This window comes from Lindgomyces ingoldianus, assembly GCF_010093535.1.
Source record: "Lindgomyces ingoldianus strain ATCC 200398 unplaced genomic scaffold BDR25scaffold_12, whole genome shotgun sequence".
Classification (NCBI taxonomy): Eukaryota; Fungi; Ascomycota; class Dothideomycetes; order Pleosporales; family Lindgomycetaceae; genus Lindgomyces; species Lindgomyces ingoldianus.
In genome coordinates, this window is record NW_022985173.1 from 1218278 (window position 1) to 1238406 (window position 20129).

The window sequence follows — 20129 nt, forward strand, 5'->3', positions numbered from 1 at the left end:
TATAAGGCTAAACCTGCCCTAAATTACCCTAGGACTCTTATAGAGGGCTCTCTTATAGTTATACTTATGCTTAAATGTTACTTTAAGCTCTAAATAACGCTTCACAAACGTACTAGGCTAGTTTATGTAAACATAGCCTAGATTACGCTTAGCGCGCAAAGAATTAGCTATATTAGCTATAAATGCTATCTAAGAGGAAATTCCTCACGCATATAGCTTAAGTATAGTCTTAATAATTACCTGCTCTTTTTTATTACCTAGCCTTTGTAATTTAGCTGTAGAATTAGCTTGTAAAGGTTATCTAGCGCTATAGTTATTTATTATTTTTTATAGAACTTTGCATATAGCTATAGCACATTTCTTTAAGAGTTTTATGTTTTATTTAAAAGCTTAGAGTGTAAGCTGTATCTAACATTCTTTTAGCGCGTTTAAGTAGTGTTGTAGGGAATGCATTAGTGTAGGAAGGGTAGTTTAGTGGGGTCTTAGCAAAAGTAAGCAACTCGGGTGTGTGAGCAACTCGCCCATGAAGTACGTTAAGTCACAAAAATAGGTTGAAGGCTGGCCATACGGGCGGGAGCTCGTTCGCATCAGTAAGGTCAAGCAAGTAAGCATTTTTCCTCATACAGTCTTAGGTAGGATCGCGTGCCTAAAACCTCAGTCCATCACGTGTATGTAGATGCTTGCTTTTCCGGATCTGGGTGCCGTCTTTCCTTCCGACCCCACTAACTCTTCCTCTGCAGCATCGCGAGACACACTCGTTGGCACCCTCTGCAATCTCCCACTCAGCTAGCTCTCGATCCCCTGTCACTCCACAGATGGTTTTAAACCGTAAGCCTCAAATATATGTTTCCTCAAGCATCTTCAAGGTCTCTGTTATGGCTTAAGGAGGCCAAGAATCTGAAAGACTGCTGCGAAGAATTCGAACAAACCTTGGAATCTCTGACTCAATTCCATTTTGGCCTGATTTATTGATAAGACGTCCGCGTAAATCCTGCGGCATATGCGGCATCAACACTTGCCGTTCACTTGGGCAGCTCTCGCAGGGATAAGCTCTCGCTTCGAAGAACCCGAGAATTCGGCACCGCACGTGTTGCATTCACTCTTGGCATTGACTAACCCCGCACCAGTGCCGGTTAAAAGCCAAGCTAGCGTTGATACGGAACGGGACGAGCCAAGAGGTGGAGGAGACGCCCTCGGTGGATACTTGCCCCGCGAATCGAGACCTCAAGAGTGGACTATGTATGCTGCGGGCTCACGAGAGAGGATTGATGATTCCTTTGGAAGCACTACACTTGCGCTGATCGTACCACCGCTTGTTGGTGGCTGAATTCGCTTTGAGCTACGAGGGCGAAGGAGAGGATTGATACGTGAGCTCTGCTAGACAGTCAAGAAGAGGCATCCTGTTAGGACCTTTCAAGCTTCTAACTACAATTAGCACGGGACCTGAGGGCGATTCCAGACGCTTGTTGAAGCATTCCGATTGCTAAACGCTTCCCTTTCTGTTCCCATGCATCTGAGGGATTCTGGGGATTCTCGAACTTAACCCCAGCCGCCTCGGCAAAGTATGCCTTCTTAAGCTAACAATCCTGTTTGCTTTTCCGTTAGTTTCTCGATATATTATAGGTTACTTAGTTCGCCGCTGCGGTTGCTCTTGGCTGGGCCTTTCTTGTCCTGTCTTAGCATGGCCTGTTGGCGTAGGGAGTCTGCAAGCTGAATTGAGTATAAGAACTACCAGAATAGCTAGTATAGAAATACTGCCCAGTGCTCTGGGATATATATTAGTGTGAAGCCTGGGAGGTGTAGGATACCCCGCTCCTTCTTCTTTAGGTTGCATAGCTCTCCAGAACTCAGGCCATTTTCATATTGCTTTCAATTGAGCTGTAGCTTTAACTATGCTTGCTGAGCTTCTATTCACTATCGCGGCGCTCCAACCTCGTGCTTTGGCACAGAGCTGCCCCTCTCTCACTGCCAGCTATCCGGCTCCGTCGGTGGCAAGTGGGTATGAGGCGAGGCTGATTGCCCAAGGCTTGACGAAGCCGCGAGGTATCATATTCGATAACAAAGGCAACCTTCTCGTTGTGGAGAGGGGCAATGGTGTATCCGCTTTCGCTGTATCAGGGACTGGCTCTTGCATAACTTTGAGCGAGAAGAAGACTGTCGTCGGTGATGGTTCTGTAAGTTTGTCTAATCATTGCCCAAAGCAATGCTAATACTAACCTCATTGGATAGCTCAACCACGGCATAGAGATTACAGATGACGGAAAGACACTCTACGTCTCAAGTGTTGAGACTGTCTTCAAGTACGACTATGATTCCTCTTCCATGACAACAAAGGGTCAAGGCAAAGCCATCATCACTGGGATGACCTCCAACGATCTTCTCACCAGGACTCTCCTTCTCTCTCGCAAATCAAAGAACAAGCTTGTTGTTTCCAGGGGCGGTAATGATAATATCGACCTCAGCACGGTTGACATCAACAATGGCATGTCACAGATCCGTATATTCGATCCCACCAAGGACTCACAGAACTATACTGCTGGCACTACTTTGGGCTGGGGTCTGCGCAACGCCGTCGGAGTCGCCGAGAACCCCAAGGATGGCGGCGTATGGAGTGCAGAAAACAACGCCGATAACATCGAGCGTGATGGCTTCGAGATCCATGAGAATAATCCTGCTGAGGAACTGAACTACCATGGAAAGCTTGACGACTCCAATAATCCACTTCTAGGCAAGAACTACGGATACCCGCTCTGCTATGGCGCATGGAACATCACCGAGATCCCATCTGCCGGAACGCTGCAGATTGGACAGCAGTTTGCGATTGCTGAGAACAACGCTACTACCCAGGACAGCTTCTGCAGGAACGACCGTCAGGCTCCACGGTTGGTCTTCCAGCCACATACTTCGCCGCTCGACCTAAAATTTGACGGCAAGGGCGAGAACCTTTACGTGACTCTGCATGGAAGCTGGTATGCCCGTCCCTAAACCTCGTCCTATTTAAAGCCTCGTAACTAACCGGTACTTATGTAGGAACCGTCATGACCCCGTCGGCTACTCTGTCTCCGTCATCAAATTCGGCTCCGACGGCCAACCCACCGAGTCCTCAACCAGCACCAAAGCTCTCTCCCCTATCATCTCCAACAGCAACACCTCCGGCTGTCCTGGTAGCTGCTTCAGACCTGCAGGCCTCGGATGGGATAGAAACGGCCGGTTGTATATGACTAGCGACTCCACGGGCGAGATCTATGTGATTGTGAAGGCAGGTGGCAAGGCGCTGGACGATTCAAGACCAGCTGCGAGTGCGGCTTCATCGAACTCAAATGCGCTTAGCGGATTGCTTATTACGGTCCTGGCGTGTGCATTTGTGTGGTTTTTGTGAGGGGGGATGAGGGGAGCGAAGGATGAAGGGAAGGGAATTTAGGTTGGAGTTTGGATGGGGATTTAGACGTTTCGTGCTGGGAATTGAGCGAAGGAATGTGAAATCTTGTGTAATGCTTTTCTTAAAATTCTAGGATGAATGTTAATACCTTACCGTTCTAATAGGGCCTGGTTAAGCCCCTCTCCTAACTAGGGAGGTCTTTGGATCTTGGCTCGGTGTCCGTGTCTGCAGAGCGCGTCGATATCTACGTTTAGGAGATTGGGATACATCGTCTGAAAGGAAGCCTAAGCTCGCTGTAGTACACATTTTGCGAGAGTTTGGTTGCGCGGTGCCCACCTCCCTCTCACTTCTGCCTTAGTGAAAGGCTTAAAGGGGCACAGCCTTTGGACTTGACAATTTATGCAACATCTTGACATTAGTACACACTTGCCTGAACTTCATACTGATTCGCTCTCCGCTGCGCGGGATTGCATGATAAAGGATGCATTCTTCTGTCCTTTCGGCTCCCTCTCCCATCTGGCATCAAGTTGATAGGGTATTCCTTTAGATGGTCGGTGTTGCATGATGACGCGCGAAATGCACTGGTCGAGAAACAAGAATTCCTAGGCTCACCTTCCTTTAGAGATAAGAGGTTTTGGTTCTAGGAAAGGCCATCCCTGAAGTGGTGCCGCAATCAAAATCCAGTAGCGTTTTCTTTCCTCCTTCTCCCCAGGGACGACCCTCTGCCTTCAATCACATTTGCCAATAAGCTTTCTTTCTCCTACTCATACAATACCGGGGACCTTCAAAATGCATTATTACACTTTTTCTTCCTTCGCATACTCCCTCGTTGTCTTTATTCTGATCTCTATTCCCTTCACCAACTCCCGCTTCAACAACACCACTGTGGTTCAGTTGGAAACCCTCACCACGTATCCTTTCCCGACCGTCATATCAGACGCCATCTGGCACTCGAAGGATTCTCTCCTTCTCACTTTTACTACTCCAGCTGAGCTCCAAAGCATCACACCAAATGCAATTGCGGATCCCAAGAATCCAGACAATAAGGCTGCATATCAAATCTTGCACAGCTTTGATGAGCAAGCCTGTGGCGGAATTGCTTACCTCGGCAACGACAAGTATCTCTTGGTTACCTCGAATCTCCAAGTCTTCCCAAAGACAAACCCTGCGCCAGGAACCCATTCACTCTATATTATAAACTTAGAAGCCTGGACCGAAGGGACGAAGGGAGTCGTGGTTAATAAGCTAGTCGGCCTCCCGGAGGCTAAATGGCTCATTAGCATAGTACCTCTTCCTAAATCGAAAAACTCTACACGCAAATTTCCGTTGGTGCTCATATCCGATGCGATGGCCGGCTCCATTCTGCAGTTTGATCCAGATACGAAACAGTCTGCAACCTGGTTTACGCATCCGAGCATGCAACCAAGCCCTAAAGCTGATGTGCCTGTTGGGATTAACGGCCTTCGATATTTCAACGGATATGTGTATTACACCAACACTTTCGCCCACTCACTATACAGGCTTGCCGTCTGCGACGATAGTTGGACCCCGAATGGCAAACCCGAGCTCATGATCCAAGATCCGGAATTTCCGCATGGCGCCAACTTCGAGATACAAAAAGCTCCCGGTGTGCCCCAGCTCTATGTCACTGGATCTAATCGCGTGGTCAAGGTGGCCATGGTTGATGGTGGAAGGTGGACTTGGACGGACATTGCGGGCGGAGCAAATGATACGATTGTGGCTGGCGCGACAAGTGCGGTGAAGGGCCGGGTAGGCCTTAAGGAGAAGATGTGGGTGGTTACTGGAGGTAGTTTGCTGAGCCCCTGGATCAAAGGGTTTAGAGAGGGAGGGAAAGTGGTTAGGATGGATATCTGAGGCATGGAGAAGAGGTTGAAGAGCAGACTTGCAGCTTGACTGCTCCCAGGCTAGGCGCAACATAACTCCGTTGTCGTCCTCCTACACCGGGCAGGAGATTGTTAAGTATATGAGGGGCCTCGCAATCTGTCTCATCACCATTCCACTGTTTATAATTTTTCTTATGTGTTGACGGGTGTGTCTGTAGCTGTGTCTCTGGAAAGCTTATGTGAACTGAAGATGGGCTGCAGCCTAAACTATAACAACGAACTTTTTAATTTGGCCCAGAAACCTGTAACCCCGTCCTAATTTGTGATCTCACTTATTGTCTTTCATTTTCGGCAGCTTTATGATGACCCCATCAGAAATTCGAAGTCTTCCAACTTTCTTTTAGGCCAGCTTCTCCATACCAAGAACGTCTTCGACATCGTGGTCTCCTTTCCGCTGAGGTTGATATTGAAGGCCAGGGCTGCCAACGCAAGTGGCGAAGACTTCCAGACCGGTCTGCCTCCACCAGTCTCTCTGTTAGATACGTTGGTCACAATAATTATGACACTAAAATTGACTAGAGTCATGGCGACGAGGCCTTATAGTAAGGCTAGCCTCGCCCAGCAGACACCGAGGCACGTATGGTAATCCTGGATTGTGCCGAAGACGGAGTTACTGTAGGACTTTCCGCCAGTCTGACGCACTCAGATGGTCATTAAGTCTAACATATTCGTAAACGCACTGCCCATGCACTCGAATGCGACGTTGTTGTAGTTGAAGATGGTCAGGAGAGCCTAGGGGCCTGGGAGTGTTCTGATGCAGTAGAGTGACCATCTGGATACTCGACATAAGCGCTATCAGGCAGAGAAACAGCTCCGTTCATGACGATAGCTCCGTACCATTGGATGTGATGAGCCGTCAATGCGCTCACCATATCGAGATACGAGTAGATGTTGTAGAATGACTACAGAGTAAAGTTGAAATGTATCCAACACGTTTTGGAGTTGATTTCCAAGAAAATGCTTTTATAAGTGTTGTAAACCTTGTTGTCCACCACTTGAAGTTCATGAAATGACGAGCACTGGTAGTCGACTTTCCCCGTTGGCGACATCGTACTTCCACATATTGGTGCCTACGTGCTCGGGGACAGCGCCAGCAATCTCGCACTCGAACAGGCGCCCTACTTGTATGCTCGCTTGATAGATTCTTGCAAAGGTAAACTGGCAAACGGACGCGCCATAACCTTTATCACTCCAGGTGCTATTTGGCTTGACACCATCGCACCCCTGTGGTACCTCATATGTTGTTGGGTTCATTACTGGAATTTCCGGTTTGGAAATAGCAACAATGAATTCACCTGTTAAACCGTCTATTATGGCTCATTCCCTTTCCCCTTGATAAGAGCCGGGTATTAAATTGAGTCCTGAGTATATAGACACATTGAGGGTAGAGCCGAGGTTTGTTGCATTGGAAGAATGATTGGGTAACGTCAGAGTATGCGAGATATCCGTATATGAACTTCAGTAGCCGACCGTACTGTATGTACTGTTGAGCGAACGAACAATTTGCAGTCCGGCAATCGAAAACCGACGATAGCGCCGAGTGAATGAATTCCTGAATTCATAGCAGAGCCAAGGTCAGGACTTGAGAAGCTAGGGGCCTCTAGTTACGTACGAAAATCCGTGATAATTGGAACGAGGTCTAGTCACTTGAGAGACACAACGTACTCATCGTAGTTGAGCATCTGCTGTGTCAATGGATCGACTCCTTCTGGGAGATGGCAATACTTGCTATCAGATTGCGAGGAATAAGCTGCTCCGCCGCAAGACTTCTTGCGAGCTTGTCACTTTTTGTGGTGGTCTCAAGCGATGAGATTACCGGGCTTTCTCTGCGGCGAATGCTAGAATCTTTCAAGGGATTTCTAGGCAAATGGCAGGCTAATGTTCCATGGTGGATTTCCTTAGTCCCTTAGTCATCAACAACATACCAATAGGAAACTATGTTGGGGCAGGAAGTATATATAACAGTTATCGTGGATGAACGGTTGTTCTCATAATGGCTAGGTAAAAGGCTAGAACTGCTTGTGCAGTCACTCACAACCCTGAATGGTGCTCGAGAACCACAGACTTAGCCGAGGCGAAACAAGTCTAACTGCATGGAGGACAGATCAGGGATACTCGCCGCGCACTGCAATGGCTGATGATTATTCGAGGTCGTTGATGGCCTGTAGTTCACACACCCATGGATAGGTGGTGGGGTCAGAGCCTGTTACATGGCAAGACGTAATCGCCTCCACTTTTCAGCCTCTCGATTCACACTTCGAACTGATTGTATTGTTGACTTCACTTCCATGTTTCCTTTCTAATTCACCATTGAAACATCTAACTTTGAATGCTGAACACAAGACTTAGTACACTCCAACGACTCGCAATCACGACTATTTTGTCTACGGACACTATATGGGGTTGCTGCGTGAACGACGACAGCTCCAATCTTCACAGTAATGCTAATTGCAATTTAAATCTGGTCATGAAACATAATACCCCTGCGATGTGTGTGCCGTTATGGGATATGCTAATCATCATGTGTCCAACACGGTGTTCACCAATATGGTACCTACGCTTTCAACACTAACGTAACCGGAAATTATTGAATGGGGAGTTGAATCCCAGAAAGGGGTTAAATAGATTCACTTCTCTCCCATTATGTTCCACGATATGTGATAACATACTGCACATTCCATTGTCAAGCCTCTAACAGTTTTCCCCACCCACGATTCACATATTTTATTAACGTTCCACAACTACAACTTCGGACCCATCTCTCAACGTCTTGAAAGCAATGCGGAATTGATCACAAAAGGGCGCGTCAATACCTACCCAGAGATTATAACCCCTGCCCTGCTTGCTTCTGCAGCATCTCATCAACATCGCACCAAATCAACATCACATTGAATCAACACCACATTAAACCAAAACCATATCGCATCAACACCACGTCCCAACGGAACATCTCATTATGTCTGTGCTTACAGCATCATCCTTTCCAGCGGAGCTTCTCCTCGAAATCCTCCAGTACAATCCATTCGAGTCAACTGCCACGGTTCATAACCTGTCCTTGGTGCATCCAAGGTTCCGGGATATCCTGGAAAACTACGAAATCTCAACAACAAAAAGATTCGCGAGGAACTCTCTGCCATACGTGTACACCGACGTCCCAGACTCTCCCAACGGAACCAGGAAAGGGTATGCGTGGCTGGACAGATGCATCCATCACTATGATACAGCAGACGACATCATGGCGACCCTCACCTCGAAGCAGAACTGCTACCCTGTAGAAAAGCATAACATGGCGCTTGTGAACACGGGCATTCTTATCCTGTACCGGCTCAACTCCATTCAATCCTACGTCTCCAAACTCGCATTCATTGAATCCCTCCCGGAAGACCCGTTGATGGCGATGTTCCTCGCGGTTCACTACTCCACCCGCACTGCTCGCTACCACGGTGATGGCATCATCAACCAACGCACATATGGCCACTTCCTAGACGCCAACCAACTCTCCCTCCGCAACGAAGTCGAATTCTGCTTTGCTGAAGGGGCGTTGGAGCTCGGTCCCAACTTCATCGCGACATGCTTCTTCGGGTTGAAACCGCGGAGCCAATGCTCATGAATTTGTACCATGAGCATGCGATCCGCGACTGGGATATCGCTGGCAAGGATACACCAAGGAGATCCTTCATGCCGCCGGTTACGCAAGGCCCGATGAGGGAGAAGAGATTGAGTTCGCTGTTTACATCGTTGTTGGAGAGATTGGCAGAGTTGAAGGATTGGAAGCTCGAAACGGTTGTTGGGAATATTGAATGGGAGGTTGTGGATGAAGAGCATGACCTCAGTTGGTTAGATTTAGAGGGTAAGGCGAGGTTGGTGGGGGGTATGGATCTGGAATATTGAAAACCAGGAGAGTGAGTCTGCCTTGTGATATTCTCGTTCGGGATTGGCGTGAGTGGCGTCCAGATTTTGGGTACCGTGTTAGATAGTTGATGGCGTTATAGAAGAGCTTGGAGATAGTCTTTGTCATTTCCCGAAAGTTTTGTTGATGTTGCATGTCCCTGATCTTTACTTAAGGTCATTTAGATTCGAACAAATACCGGAATCGTGCTTCACTTTGCTCACCTACTTCCCTTACCCGCCTCTTCCCCTAACTTCCTTTTATAAAATCCCGGGATAAACATCCGTCCTCCTCAAAAGCGGAACCTCCCTTCTCACCTTCTCCACTAACCCTAAATCAACCTCTGCAACCGCAATCTTCCCCACATCCAATCCCCTCCCTTTTTCATCTTCCTCACCGCCCAACTCCGCAACCACCTTCCCCCACGGATCAACAATCATCCCATGCCCATAACTCCTGCGCGTCTTCTCCTCATTATGCGGCCCACACTGTGCAGCCGCAATAACATAACTCTGTGTTTCAATCGCCCTCGCTCTCAGCAGCGTCTCCCAATGTGCTTTCCCCGTCGGAACCGTAAACGCAGAAGGGTAAGTTAGAATCTGTGCACCGCGGTGTCGCAGCGCAAGTGAGGGTTCTGGAAACCGCAAATCGAAGCAAATCAACAGTCCGACTTTCCCCAGCCCCGTCTCGAACGGATTTTCAATCCTTATGCCCTTTTCCACAGAATTCGACTCTTTGAGTATCGGACCATCTTTAATCTCCACATCAAACAGATGGAGTTTTTGATACCGTTGCGTGATTTCCCCCTCTTCGTTGATCCAGAGCAATGTATTTTTCACTTTCTTACCGCATTCTGCGGGCTCGTGGACCCCGACGTTGATTGGGAGGGCGTGACTTCGGGCTTCTTTTCGCAGACCCAGGACGAATTCAGAGGTTTCAACGGGTTGGCATAGGGAGATGGTAGAGGCGGCGTTAGGGGCTATGTAGTCGGAGGCTTCGGGGAGGAAGAGGACGGAGGCACCAGCGGAGGAGGCTTTTTGGATGAGCTGGAGGCATTGGGAGAGGTTGTTGGTCATAGAAGGTGTGCTGCATATTTGGCCAATTGCCTGGGGGGGGTTAGTTTAGCATTTGGGTTGGGGGCAGTGGGTTTGATTTGGAAGTGAGGGTAGCGCAGAAGGTTAAATAGGAAGAGAGTGAGAGCGAGGATGAACAATTAAAACGATGGGAAGAAGCCAATTCTAGGGAGACAATTTTTTGCCCTACACACAGCCCAAGGCTTAACTTTGCCGGAGTAGCGTCAAGACTACCTGTTCGCTATATCTCTTTCTGCAAATTGAAATCTAAGGAAGGGACATATTGCAAACTTGGGAGAGAACTTATCAAATGAGACAAACACAAAGCAAGGTTACAAATTGAGCGGGAAGGGAATATCTTACAGCGAGAGGCATCTTAGCAAGTCTCATAAAGTCGAATGGGAAATCTGATAAGACGTCAAAGTTAATGTTGGTGGATAAGCCGGGGTGCACCATGCCTGCCCGAAGAGTTGATGTGCCGTTAGGCTAACCTATTCTAGTAAGACTGGTGAGTGGACGTTGAACCAACTAAACAACAAGCATTGTGTACCTCACATCCTCCATAGCGAACAATTAAATCCTTGTAGATGACCTAAGATAAGCTGGTCACTCCAGGGACTGCTCTGACGGTCCGACACCCCCGCCATTACCTCAAGCAAGCGGTCGGCGGGAGTCAGATACGAAATACGTACGACAAGGCGGAAACGCTCGGACTCAGCAATTGTTTCAACCTGGCACATGGAGCGTCAAAACCTCCAACGTCGCTGCTGGTGTACCACAACCCTCCCTTGCTAAACCATTCCAACACGACCGCATTCCTTCAATTCCCACTACAGCTATTGGGGGCAGGTACACGCCACCAGCCACGCATTACGCACGCTCGCGCCAAACAAACACACAAGAAGACATCTCCCCACCTTTCTCCATCCTTGGACCCTTGTCCGTCGAGTACCCCGTACCACGTCGACGTTCCGTTGTTTCCACTTGGCCTTTTGCGCACGAGAGTCATGAATGCTCCGCGACGGAAGCGCGCAGAACGGTGATCGCTTGTAGAGCCCCGAATACCGATTCGATAACCAAGTCATCACCACAGAGGAGGCTGCGGAGGGTGCAACATGAGCGGGGCACGGAAGTCCGGATGGGGCTCGCTGCTATCTGGCGCTGTCGCAGGCATTGAGTCGCGACTCGATACTATACTGGCAGAAGATGACCAGGCCAGCGCGAGGTCGAGAGCGGCTGACGCTGCTGCGAAGCAGAAGGCTGCCGAGGAGGCTGCGGCCGAGAAGCAGAGGTTGCAGGTTGAACAAGGTGAGTGAACCATACTCTCTTAGCACTATATACACGGCCAGAGTAGGCAGTTTGGGAGAGCCAATGAGATTGACGAACCGTCCAGGTCTATCACGGAACTCCTCTCGAAGCAGACCCAACTCTAGGTTACAAGACCGCCTGGCGAAGGCTGTAAACAAGGGCGGGGAAAGGCCCAGATCAAGCAGTGGAGCTTCGTCCGATATGCCCTCGCGGCCCGAAAGCCCAGCATTGCGGAGCCCGGCGGCTGTCTTCGACACGAGTAGAACAAGCATAGATTCGAGGGTATCAGAAGCCGCCCTAGAGCTCCCACCTAGAGATGACACAGCAAAGGCAGATGAGACTCAAGTCGAATCAGCAACACGGGCATCCACCGATTCTATACCCATGTCTCCACGGGCCACATCAGTGATATCAGAACAGCCTACTTCAATGGCCATGCCCTCCATGTCCATCCCTTCAATCCGAACCCCCCAGAATACCTCCCCCCGCCAGTCCCTCGACAGCATCCGTTCCCGCCCCTCCTTTGACATCTCCACACCCGCCGACCTTGACCCTCCCACCTCGCGGTCTCCCGCAGCCGTCGAAGCCGAGTTCATCTCGCTCCGAAAGACGCACGAAGAGATGCTGCGCGACCACCGCGAAGAGCACAACTCACATCTCGAGCGCATCGACGCCTTACAATCCAAGCTCACCTACCTCTCGCAACAACTCGCCTCCTCCGCCAAAGCGGCAGCCTCATCCCCCGAAACCACACCCACGGACAAGAAGCTAGCAGAGAAAGATGCGCAGATAGCAGCACTAATGGAAGAAGGTCAAGCCCTCTCCAAAACCGAACTCAAGCACCTCACCACGATCAAGAAAATGCGCACCAAAGCCCAGGAAACTGATAAAGAAGTCTCCGTCCTCAAACAACGCTTGACCAAAGCTGAAAAAAGCATTGGGGACGCTGTGGAGAGGGCTAGACGCGCTGAAGCTGCGGAAAAGGCGGCGCAGGAGAAACTCAAGATCGTGGGCAGGATTGAAAAGGATATTGAGATTATTAGAGCGGAGAGAGAGGAGGCTGGGCTGACGATTGGCGAGCTGAGGAGGCAGCTAAATGATGCTCTGCAGAAGGCGGAGGATGCGGAGAAGCGGGTGCAAAAGGGGGCGTTGGAGGCGGAGAGGAGAGTCACAGCGTCGTTGAAGGAGGATATCGACAATCTGCGCATCGAAAAGAAACTTGCCGAGGATCGGGGGAAGAGAGAGTTGCAGGAAGTTCAAGAGGAGGCAACAAGACAGCAGGAGAGAGCTAAGGTCGTGGAGCTAGAATTGCGCGGCGAGATTGCTGTAAGCTTGCTTCTCTTTACTCCCTCAGTGGAATTAGATATTAACGATATTTTCAGAATCTTGAGACCAAACTGGAGCTCCTCAGGTCCCGTTCTGAAGAAGTCTCATCCTCGGCAACAGGCGACTCACAAGCCAAACTCCTTCGACAAGTTGAGACTCTGCAAACTCAATACGCACTCGCATCAGAGAACTGGCACGGCATCGAAAGCACCCTAACGTCCCGCGTCGCCGCGCTTGAAAAAGAACGTGACGAGACAGCAAAGCGTGAATCTGATATACGGCGGAAAGCTAGAGACGTGAATTCAAAAGCACGGCGCCTAGAAGACGAGCTAGAAAGCATCAGCGACCACGCTCGCACCCTCGAACAGGACCTCTCTGAACAACGTACCCAGACACAAAAACTTCAAGCCCGTCTGGCGCATGCAGAAACCGCGACGCAAGACGCGCGCGCCGATCTAGAGCGCGAGAAGAAAGTCTGGGAAGCCGATCTACAGCACCGAATCGAAGAAGAAAAAGCAAAATGGCGGTTGGAAATGCAATCACATTCTCTGTCTGCAGAATCTAACTTCCTGCGCACGGATTCGCCATCTGCCATGAACCGAAAACACTCCCCCGACCTCCTCGGTCTGCATGGCCGACGACCAATGCCGCGGTCGATTTCCACAACAGATATGCCGCTAAGTCCTATGGACCGCATCTTCGATGATCGGCGACCGACGAGTAGCCGAAAATCTTCACATCAGCCACGGACGCCTGAGATGGGGACGCCGGCGCGTCAGGACTCTATTCCGTCTTCGTTGTCTAATATGAATGGTGCTAGTTTGTCTCAGACACCGTCTATCCATACTTTTGACCACGACGAACCCTTCGAAAACACGTCCTCACCTCACCGTACCATCAACGACATGATCAGCGTATCTACCGTCGGTGCTGGTCCCTCCGTCCAACTCGTAGAGCGTATGAGCGCTGCTGTCCGTCGTCTAGAGTCTGAAAAAGCAACGTCCAAAGAGGAGATGGCGCGGTTGATGGCACAGCGGGATGAAGCACGTGAGGAGGTCGTTGCCCTGATGCGGGAGGTCGAGGAGAAGCGGGTCCAAGATGAGAAGATGGAGAAGATGGAAAAGGAGTTGAGGAGTATGGATGAGCGATATCAGACCACACTTGAAATGCTTGGGGAGAAGAGTGAGAGGGTTGATGAGTTGATGGGGGATGTGCAAGATTTGAAGAAGATTTATAGGGATTTGGTCGAGTCGAGACTATGAATTGGTCTAGGGTTCCTCCTGAGTGCATGGCATGGTATGGCACGGTATGGCACTTGTTTGGCGGCATTAGAGCTTGGGTGCTTGGCTGTGTCTGGTGTCTGGTGCCTGGTGCCTGGTTTGCAGTTTTCTGATTCTTCATGGTCTGGCACCGACCGATTTCTTCAAGTTTGATAGGCGTGGAAACATCAACAATTATTGTAGTCGTAGTTTGCTTCAGCTTCTTTTTCTACCTTCGGGGTTGTGGACATCTTGGAGGATGACAGAAGTCTATTCCAAATCTATGCCCTCTCTCTCTGCTGCTTGTATGATGTACTTCCTAGTCTGCATATCGTCAGCATCTAGCATCGTACCTAGGTAAGCATAATTCACTCGCCTTTGCATCAGGCACTAGATCCAGCGGTAGTCTCCCTTCAGAATCTTGTTTGTCAAACGCCGCGCCAGCTGTCAGGAGTAGCAACGCTGCATCGCCATGTCCTTCTGATATCGCATGATGTAGTGCAGTCATACCATCTATGTCCGTCGCATTCAGAGGGGACTTGGCTTCGAGGAGAACTCTCAGCATAGGTACAGAGCCCACAGCTGCGGCGCGGTGAAGAGGGAGCTGTCCCCGTTTATCTTTTATTCGGGCGGAGGCTTTGTGAGCTATCAACGTGCGTGCGATGTCGAGATTAGTTTTCGATGCCGCGAAGTGCAGCGCTGTTTGGCCGTTATTATCTATCTCTCCCGTCAGTCCGCTTCCAATCCACAAATCCATGCCCCCCCCGTAGATATCATATAAAACGCACTTTTCATATTCACATCGGCATCCTTCCTCAGCAGCAAGTCCACAATCTCCTCCGCCTCTTTCCGCGAACAAGCCATCATCAGTGGTGTCCACCCTGAGCCATCTTGCACGTCGACGTCGAAGTTCTTGGCTTGCACCAGGATTTGTACAATTGGGAGGTGGTTGTAGGATACGGCCCAGTGGATAGGGAGGCGCTCGTCTTCGTCGCGGAGGTTGGAGAGTTTGGGGATAGCGTTGAGGAGGGATTCAACTTTTGAAGCTAGGTGGTGGGGGCGAGGTCAGCTGGGAGCTTCCTGGATGTTGGATTGGGGGCGGAGAGGGGGCTTGTGTAAGGGATTAGAGCTTCTGTGGGGTGACGGGAAGCTTAAAGAGTGGTATGGAGCTTGTGAGAAGGAGTGGAGGGACGAGAGACGTACTTTGACCCTCGCGACTGGCTTCGTGGATTGCGAATCTATTCTCGGGATCTTCGGATTGCATCTTTGAGTGTCTTTTAAACTAGATCAAGTTGTTAGGAGGGAGACAGCAAGTCTGGGGACGTGATGTCGGAAAGTAGCCCGCCGAGACAAACGCCATGACATAATTATATTGCCGGGCGGTGAAGGATAGGTAAATTACGTCATCCAAGCTGCTTTCCCCTTTTGGTATTCCATTATTCATCCTCCGAACTACCACCTGTATTATTTCCTTCGCTATCTTCGATTCCACTACTCTCTTCATCATCACTCTCATCCTCAGAATCTTCCCTATCTACCGCACATTCGTGGTCTTCACTCACAAATCTATGGTCCTACCCAACACAATAATATGCATGAACCCCCACGATCTCACCGGCCCAGGAACTTGCAGTGTCTAGCAAATTCCTTCATCTTTACACCTTCTTCACCCCGTAGACCCCCTTTATGTATCGTCTACGATATCACAATACTAATCTGTAGCCTTGTAGTGGGCATGGGTTATGAAAGAGGTGATGTATTGTGGACTGAGGGTCCGAGGAGCTTTATGATTTATATAGTATTATGAGACACCACGCCCAATGTTGGTTGGGTTGCTCATCGTAGAGCCCTCTGGCTTACACAATCAGGCGTTGAGAATAAAAGCTGACCCGCTAGACAGTAGGCTGAAAAACAAATGACTTCGCGATGAGAAACTCTCTATTTGCAAGTCCTTACGCGAGAGTTCGTAGGTCGAATAGGGGTGGTTATAGCTTTGGTTTCCCGCGTTCTCCCAGATCTTATCAAAGTGACCAGCGTTTAAGGGATTTATTTCAAGTCGTCTGGTGTCCATGGCGTCGAGCACGATGATCAGGATGCGCATCGCTTTTCTGTCGTTTCATATGCTGAAGCGGAGCTTCTAACTTATGCTTATAGAGAGGAAGAGGAAATGTTCAAGTACAGGTGAGGAGGGTTTTTTTTTCTTGTCAATGGGACTAGCTTGAGCGCAGAGGGCTAGGAAGCTAAGAATCTAGAAAGTGATTTCGAAGAGTTCGAGAGGGAGGTTTAGTAATTAGTTTCTCGCTTTGATTTCGGACATTGTATACAGTGGTCTGCTAGACTCTCAGAGTGACAGTCACGCTCCGCTCACTGTACTGCATATTTATATCATAGCTTCTATTGTTAAGAAAACTAACAAGGAGGAGTAGAAACATCGGTGGATCAGGTGAGCTGCAAGCAATTAGTCTCCCAAATTCTTTGGCATTATTTTATTTGGAACCCGTTTTGACACCCTATCTTTCCCAATTCACCTCTCTATCAAATTGATGACATTCAACAAACACGGGAAACAAAATCGGAATTTGGTGCCGAGAACACGGAGACACCGGGCCTCTCAGAGTCCTTTCCTTTAACTGATCATGTCAATTTCACGATATGAATTGATTTCCTCGCTCTGAGTACGATCTTCCATTCACGATAAATTCAGACTATGTCCTCTAGTAAGTTTTCTATGAGACTGGTAAAGCCCTTCATTCTGACACAAGCGCTTTCCTACAACTTCGCGTCTACTACCGCACCATAGCGCCTCCCGTCCTCCCCCCTTACGAAACTACTCCATTTACCCAGGTCACATTAATCTCCCCTCTAGAGGAATTGAAACAAACCTGTCATTCTAAGAACCTTGCGGGGAGAAGTTCTGTATTCGAGCCCTGAGTTGTGCCAGTCAGGGCATCTGGCGCTTTGGAAGTCAAAATTACTCCCTTCTTTGGTTTTGTATGGACGGCAGGTAACATTGAGCAAACTATAAAGCAGCGGATGCCACTAGACTTGTTAGTCTGTTTATAAAGAGAGTTTATAAGTCTTACATAACGCTAGCTTAGGTAGCAACAGTTATGCTAGGTATTATTAAGTAAAAGATTATATTATAAAAAACAAAGTATACACTTTATAATTAAAAGGTGTATTAACTAATAAGAGCGTAACTATAACATAAAAGTATAATTAGTGCTTGCTTAATTTCTAAAGCAATTCTTTACTATCTAAAAGGAGCTTTTATAACTAGCTATATACTTTTTTAAAGAGCTAGGCACAGCAGCGCTGGTAACAACAAATTTAGTATGCTATAAGTCTAGTTTAAAGTATTACCTGTCTAGGATGCCTGGCTTTTTAGGCGAGGTAGGTGTTGTCTGGGAAGTGCGGGGTTGACGGCACGGTTCGGGAGTTGTCTGGGACTGCCTAGTGCGGTCTAGACCAGTCTATGTCAGCCTAGGAAACACCTGGATAGCCGGTCGTTACAAACTTAGTCTTAGAAGAGAGGTGTTTAGAAAAAGAGTACGTCACGTAATATTCTAACTTACAAAGGTATAAGAAAGGTGTATAGTCCTCTGTATAATCCTTATAAAATAAAAGTAAGATAAAGAGAAGAAAGTGAAAAAGTAGTACAATAACTAATATATTTTTTGTTACAGTTATGTTACAGCTATCCAACCCCTGAGTACCCTAGGCTTGGCACGGGGTATATAGGCTCCTCGGCCTCCGTACCTCTGCCTCCGACTCTAAGGTTTACTCTCGTTACCCCCCTATCCTACATTCCCTGTCTGTGACCTCTGTTTCCTGTTCGATACCTCTTACATTTGTGTAGTGCTAGATTCTAAAGTGTTGTAGGCTAGCTAGGCTATTAGAAGCTATTGCGCCTAAGCTGTTTATCTATAATTTACATACTTTCTTAAGTACTACTCTAGCGTCTAGTTTATTCTCTCTGTTTGTTAATCTGTTTCTAGATAATATGCTGTTAATAGTTAGTAAGTAATGCTTAGATGTTTAATTATCTTTTACTAAAATTTTAATAACGTACCTAACAGGTTGGCCGGCTACACAGGTTGGCCAGCCACTTTTGCTAAGCCCCTACTACACTCTACCTATCTACATAATGCCTTAACAACAACACTAGATTAAATCTTCTAAAGAATGTTAGATATAGCTTGCTCTTTAGGCTTTTAAATAAGACTTAAAACTCTTCTTATAATGCGCTATAGCTAACGTACCTAACGGGTTGGCCGGCCACTTTTGCCAAGCCCCCACTAAAACCACCCCATTCTCTCGCAAAACAGCCCACTTTAGCCCTATATAAAGTAATACAACACAAGATATTATTTAAAGTCTACTTCTGCTACTTGCTTACACGTACGCAAGTTATGCCTAGTCTAATTGCACTACCTGTATTACTTTTAACTTAGCTTACTTTCTTTAGCGCGCACCTGCGTCTTTAGCTTCTTCCTATCACTACGCGCTCTAAACTCCTTTAAAGCAGTTAGACAAGCTTTATTCTTAACTAGTAAAGTCTTTTCTGCCTAAATCTACTTCCTTTTATGCAATCTATGTTATGTGGCAGCCTTATTTACTACTTAAAGCTCTGTAATCTTATAGCCTACTCTGTTATGTTAATGCCCTAGATAACTATTATCTACTTTTTATTACCTTACTATATTGCCTTTAGCTGTCCTTATCTCTTTAAAGCTGTAACAACTGCTTTAGTTAATATCTAGCCTATTATAAAGCTTAACTTGTTAAAGTTATACCTGTTTTTATCCTAGATACTGTACTTAGCTTTTATGTTAGCTACTAGGCAAAACTAGCCTTAGATAACCTCTAGATCCTTATAAAGCGCTCTTTTATAATTATACTTATAATTAAACTTTATTATAAACTTAGGGCAGTGCTTAACCTACATACTAGTCTAGTTTAAGCTAACCTAGCCTAGATTACGCTCTGTAGGCAAGGAATTAGCTATATTAGCTACAGCTGTAAGCCTAGAGGGAAATCTGCGCGTAATAAGCTTAAGTATGTACTTAACAACTACTTCCTTCTTAAGCTTAGTTAGATTCCTTAATTTAGGCTAGCATTCTGCGTGTAAAGGCTGTCTAGCGCGTTAATTGCTTAGTGTTGTGTAAGAGACATTATAGATAGCTGCAGCGCGTTACAAGGAGAGTTTTAAGTCTTATTTAAGGGCCTAAAGAGCAAGCTATATTTGACGTTCTTTAGAAGATTTAATCTAGTGTTGTTGTTAAGGCATTATGTAGATAGGTAGAGTTTAGTGGGGGCTTGGCAAAAGTGGCCGGCCAACCCGTGTGGCCGGCCAACCTGTTAGGTACGTTATTTATAATGTTTTTTACACAACACTAAGCAATTAACGCGCTAGACAGCCTTTAGAAGTAGAATGCTAGCCTAAATTAAGAAATCTAACTAAGCTTAAAAAAAAAGTAGTTATTAAGTATATACTTAAGCTTATTACACATAGATTTTCTTTTAGGCTTATAGCTATAGCTAATATAGCTAATTCCTTACGCACTGTAACGGCGCAGGCAAGACAATGGGTCCGAATGCGGTGGGAATCCACTCAGAGGCATATGGGAGTGCGTGGGGACTCTGAACCTAGGAATGCCATTGACACCTATAGGCCTTGTATAAAAGGATATCAGAAAACTACTAAGCTAGCTACAGGGGCGAGGTGCAACTAAATACATGAGGGAATAGGGGTAACAGCAGGGGTTAGGGCTAGGTTGAGGTTAGGGCTAATACAAGGGCCTTCTAGAGGTTCTAGGCAACTTAAGATAGAACAATTTATAAGGATTGTTACACTACCCCCCCCTCTGTAGACTAATAGTCCTTATTAGTAGTTATAGTTTAAAGTATTACTGTTATGTCCTCTGCATCCTGAAACTAAAACTAGTCTAATTTAGCTAGGTGTCCTTGCTAAGTATTCCTTTGCACTGC

At 47.6% G+C, this 20129-nt stretch overlaps 8 protein-coding genes across 8 annotated transcripts; 4 read left to right on the forward strand and 4 right to left on the reverse strand.

Annotated features, from left to right (window-relative positions):
- Positions 1-873: 873 nt before the first annotated feature.
- Positions 874-1683, reverse strand: BDR25DRAFT_353990 (uncharacterized protein; the record flags this gene model as incomplete). Its single annotated transcript, XM_033695245.1, has 5 exons — positions 874-991; positions 1016-1203; positions 1237-1377; positions 1444-1538; positions 1629-1683. The coding sequence occupies 5 exons, from the start codon at positions 1681-1683 to the stop codon at positions 874-876; spliced, it is 597 nt and encodes a 198-aa protein (XP_033549137.1).
- A 209-nt stretch (positions 1684-1892) lies between these two features.
- On the forward strand, positions 1893-3379 carry BDR25DRAFT_221788 (soluble quino protein glucose dehydrogenase; the record flags this gene model as incomplete). The annotated part of the gene is made up of 3 exons (XM_033685044.1): positions 1893-2174; positions 2230-2969; positions 3031-3379. 3 exons carry the CDS (start codon positions 1893-1895, stop codon positions 3377-3379), a joined length of 1371 nt encoding a protein of 456 aa, XP_033549138.1.
- A 789-nt stretch (positions 3380-4168) lies between these two features.
- Positions 4169-5271, forward strand: BDR25DRAFT_367116 (uncharacterized protein; the record flags this gene model as incomplete). Its single annotated transcript, XM_033696987.1, has 1 exon — positions 4169-5271. The coding sequence occupies one exon, from the start codon at positions 4169-4171 to the stop codon at positions 5252-5254; it is 1086 nt and encodes a 361-aa protein (XP_033549139.1). The 3' UTR covers positions 5255-5271.
- A 267-nt stretch (positions 5272-5538) lies between these two features.
- On the reverse strand, positions 5539-7275 carry BDR25DRAFT_353992 (uncharacterized protein; the record flags this gene model as incomplete). The annotated part of the gene is made up of 14 exons (XM_033695246.1): positions 5539-5554; positions 5591-5798; positions 5853-5916; positions 5948-6015; positions 6053-6185; positions 6264-6353; positions 6389-6441; positions 6474-6599; positions 6661-6835; positions 6892-6922; positions 6949-7033; positions 7069-7158; positions 7209-7218; positions 7264-7275. The coding sequence occupies 14 exons, from the start codon at positions 7273-7275 to the stop codon at positions 5539-5541; spliced, it is 1161 nt and encodes a 386-aa protein (XP_033549140.1).
- A 964-nt stretch (positions 7276-8239) lies between these two features.
- On the forward strand, positions 8240-9325 carry BDR25DRAFT_333651 (uncharacterized protein; the record flags this gene model as incomplete). Its single annotated transcript, XM_033692859.1, has 2 exons — positions 8240-8865; positions 8952-9325. The coding sequence occupies 2 exons, from the start codon at positions 8240-8242 to the stop codon at positions 9172-9174; spliced, it is 849 nt and encodes a 282-aa protein (XP_033549141.1). The 3' UTR covers positions 9175-9325.
- A 107-nt stretch (positions 9326-9432) lies between these two features.
- On the reverse strand, positions 9433-10620 carry BDR25DRAFT_324731 (nitrilase-like protein; the record flags this gene model as incomplete). Its single annotated transcript, XM_033692176.1, has 2 exons — positions 9433-10278; positions 10609-10620. 2 exons carry the CDS (start codon positions 10618-10620, stop codon positions 9433-9435), a joined length of 858 nt encoding a protein of 285 aa, XP_033549142.1.
- Positions 10621-10894: 274 nt separating this feature from the next.
- Positions 10895-14394, forward strand: BDR25DRAFT_259869 (uncharacterized protein). The gene is made up of 3 exons (XM_033686609.1): positions 10895-11553; positions 11639-12879; positions 12936-14394. The coding sequence occupies exons 1-3, from the start codon at positions 11361-11363 to the stop codon at positions 14139-14141; spliced, it is 2640 nt and encodes an 879-aa protein (XP_033549143.1). The 5' UTR covers positions 10895-11360; the 3' UTR covers positions 14142-14394.
- Positions 14395-14408: 14 nt separating this feature from the next.
- On the reverse strand, positions 14409-15378 carry BDR25DRAFT_165696 (ankyrin; the record flags this gene model as incomplete). Its single annotated transcript, XM_033684090.1, has 4 exons — positions 14409-14479; positions 14511-14855; positions 14927-15184; positions 15342-15378. Coding segments are annotated over 4 exons (711 nt in total), but the record flags the coding sequence as incomplete, so codon positions are not given.
- Between the last annotated feature and the right edge of the window lie 4751 nt (positions 15379-20129).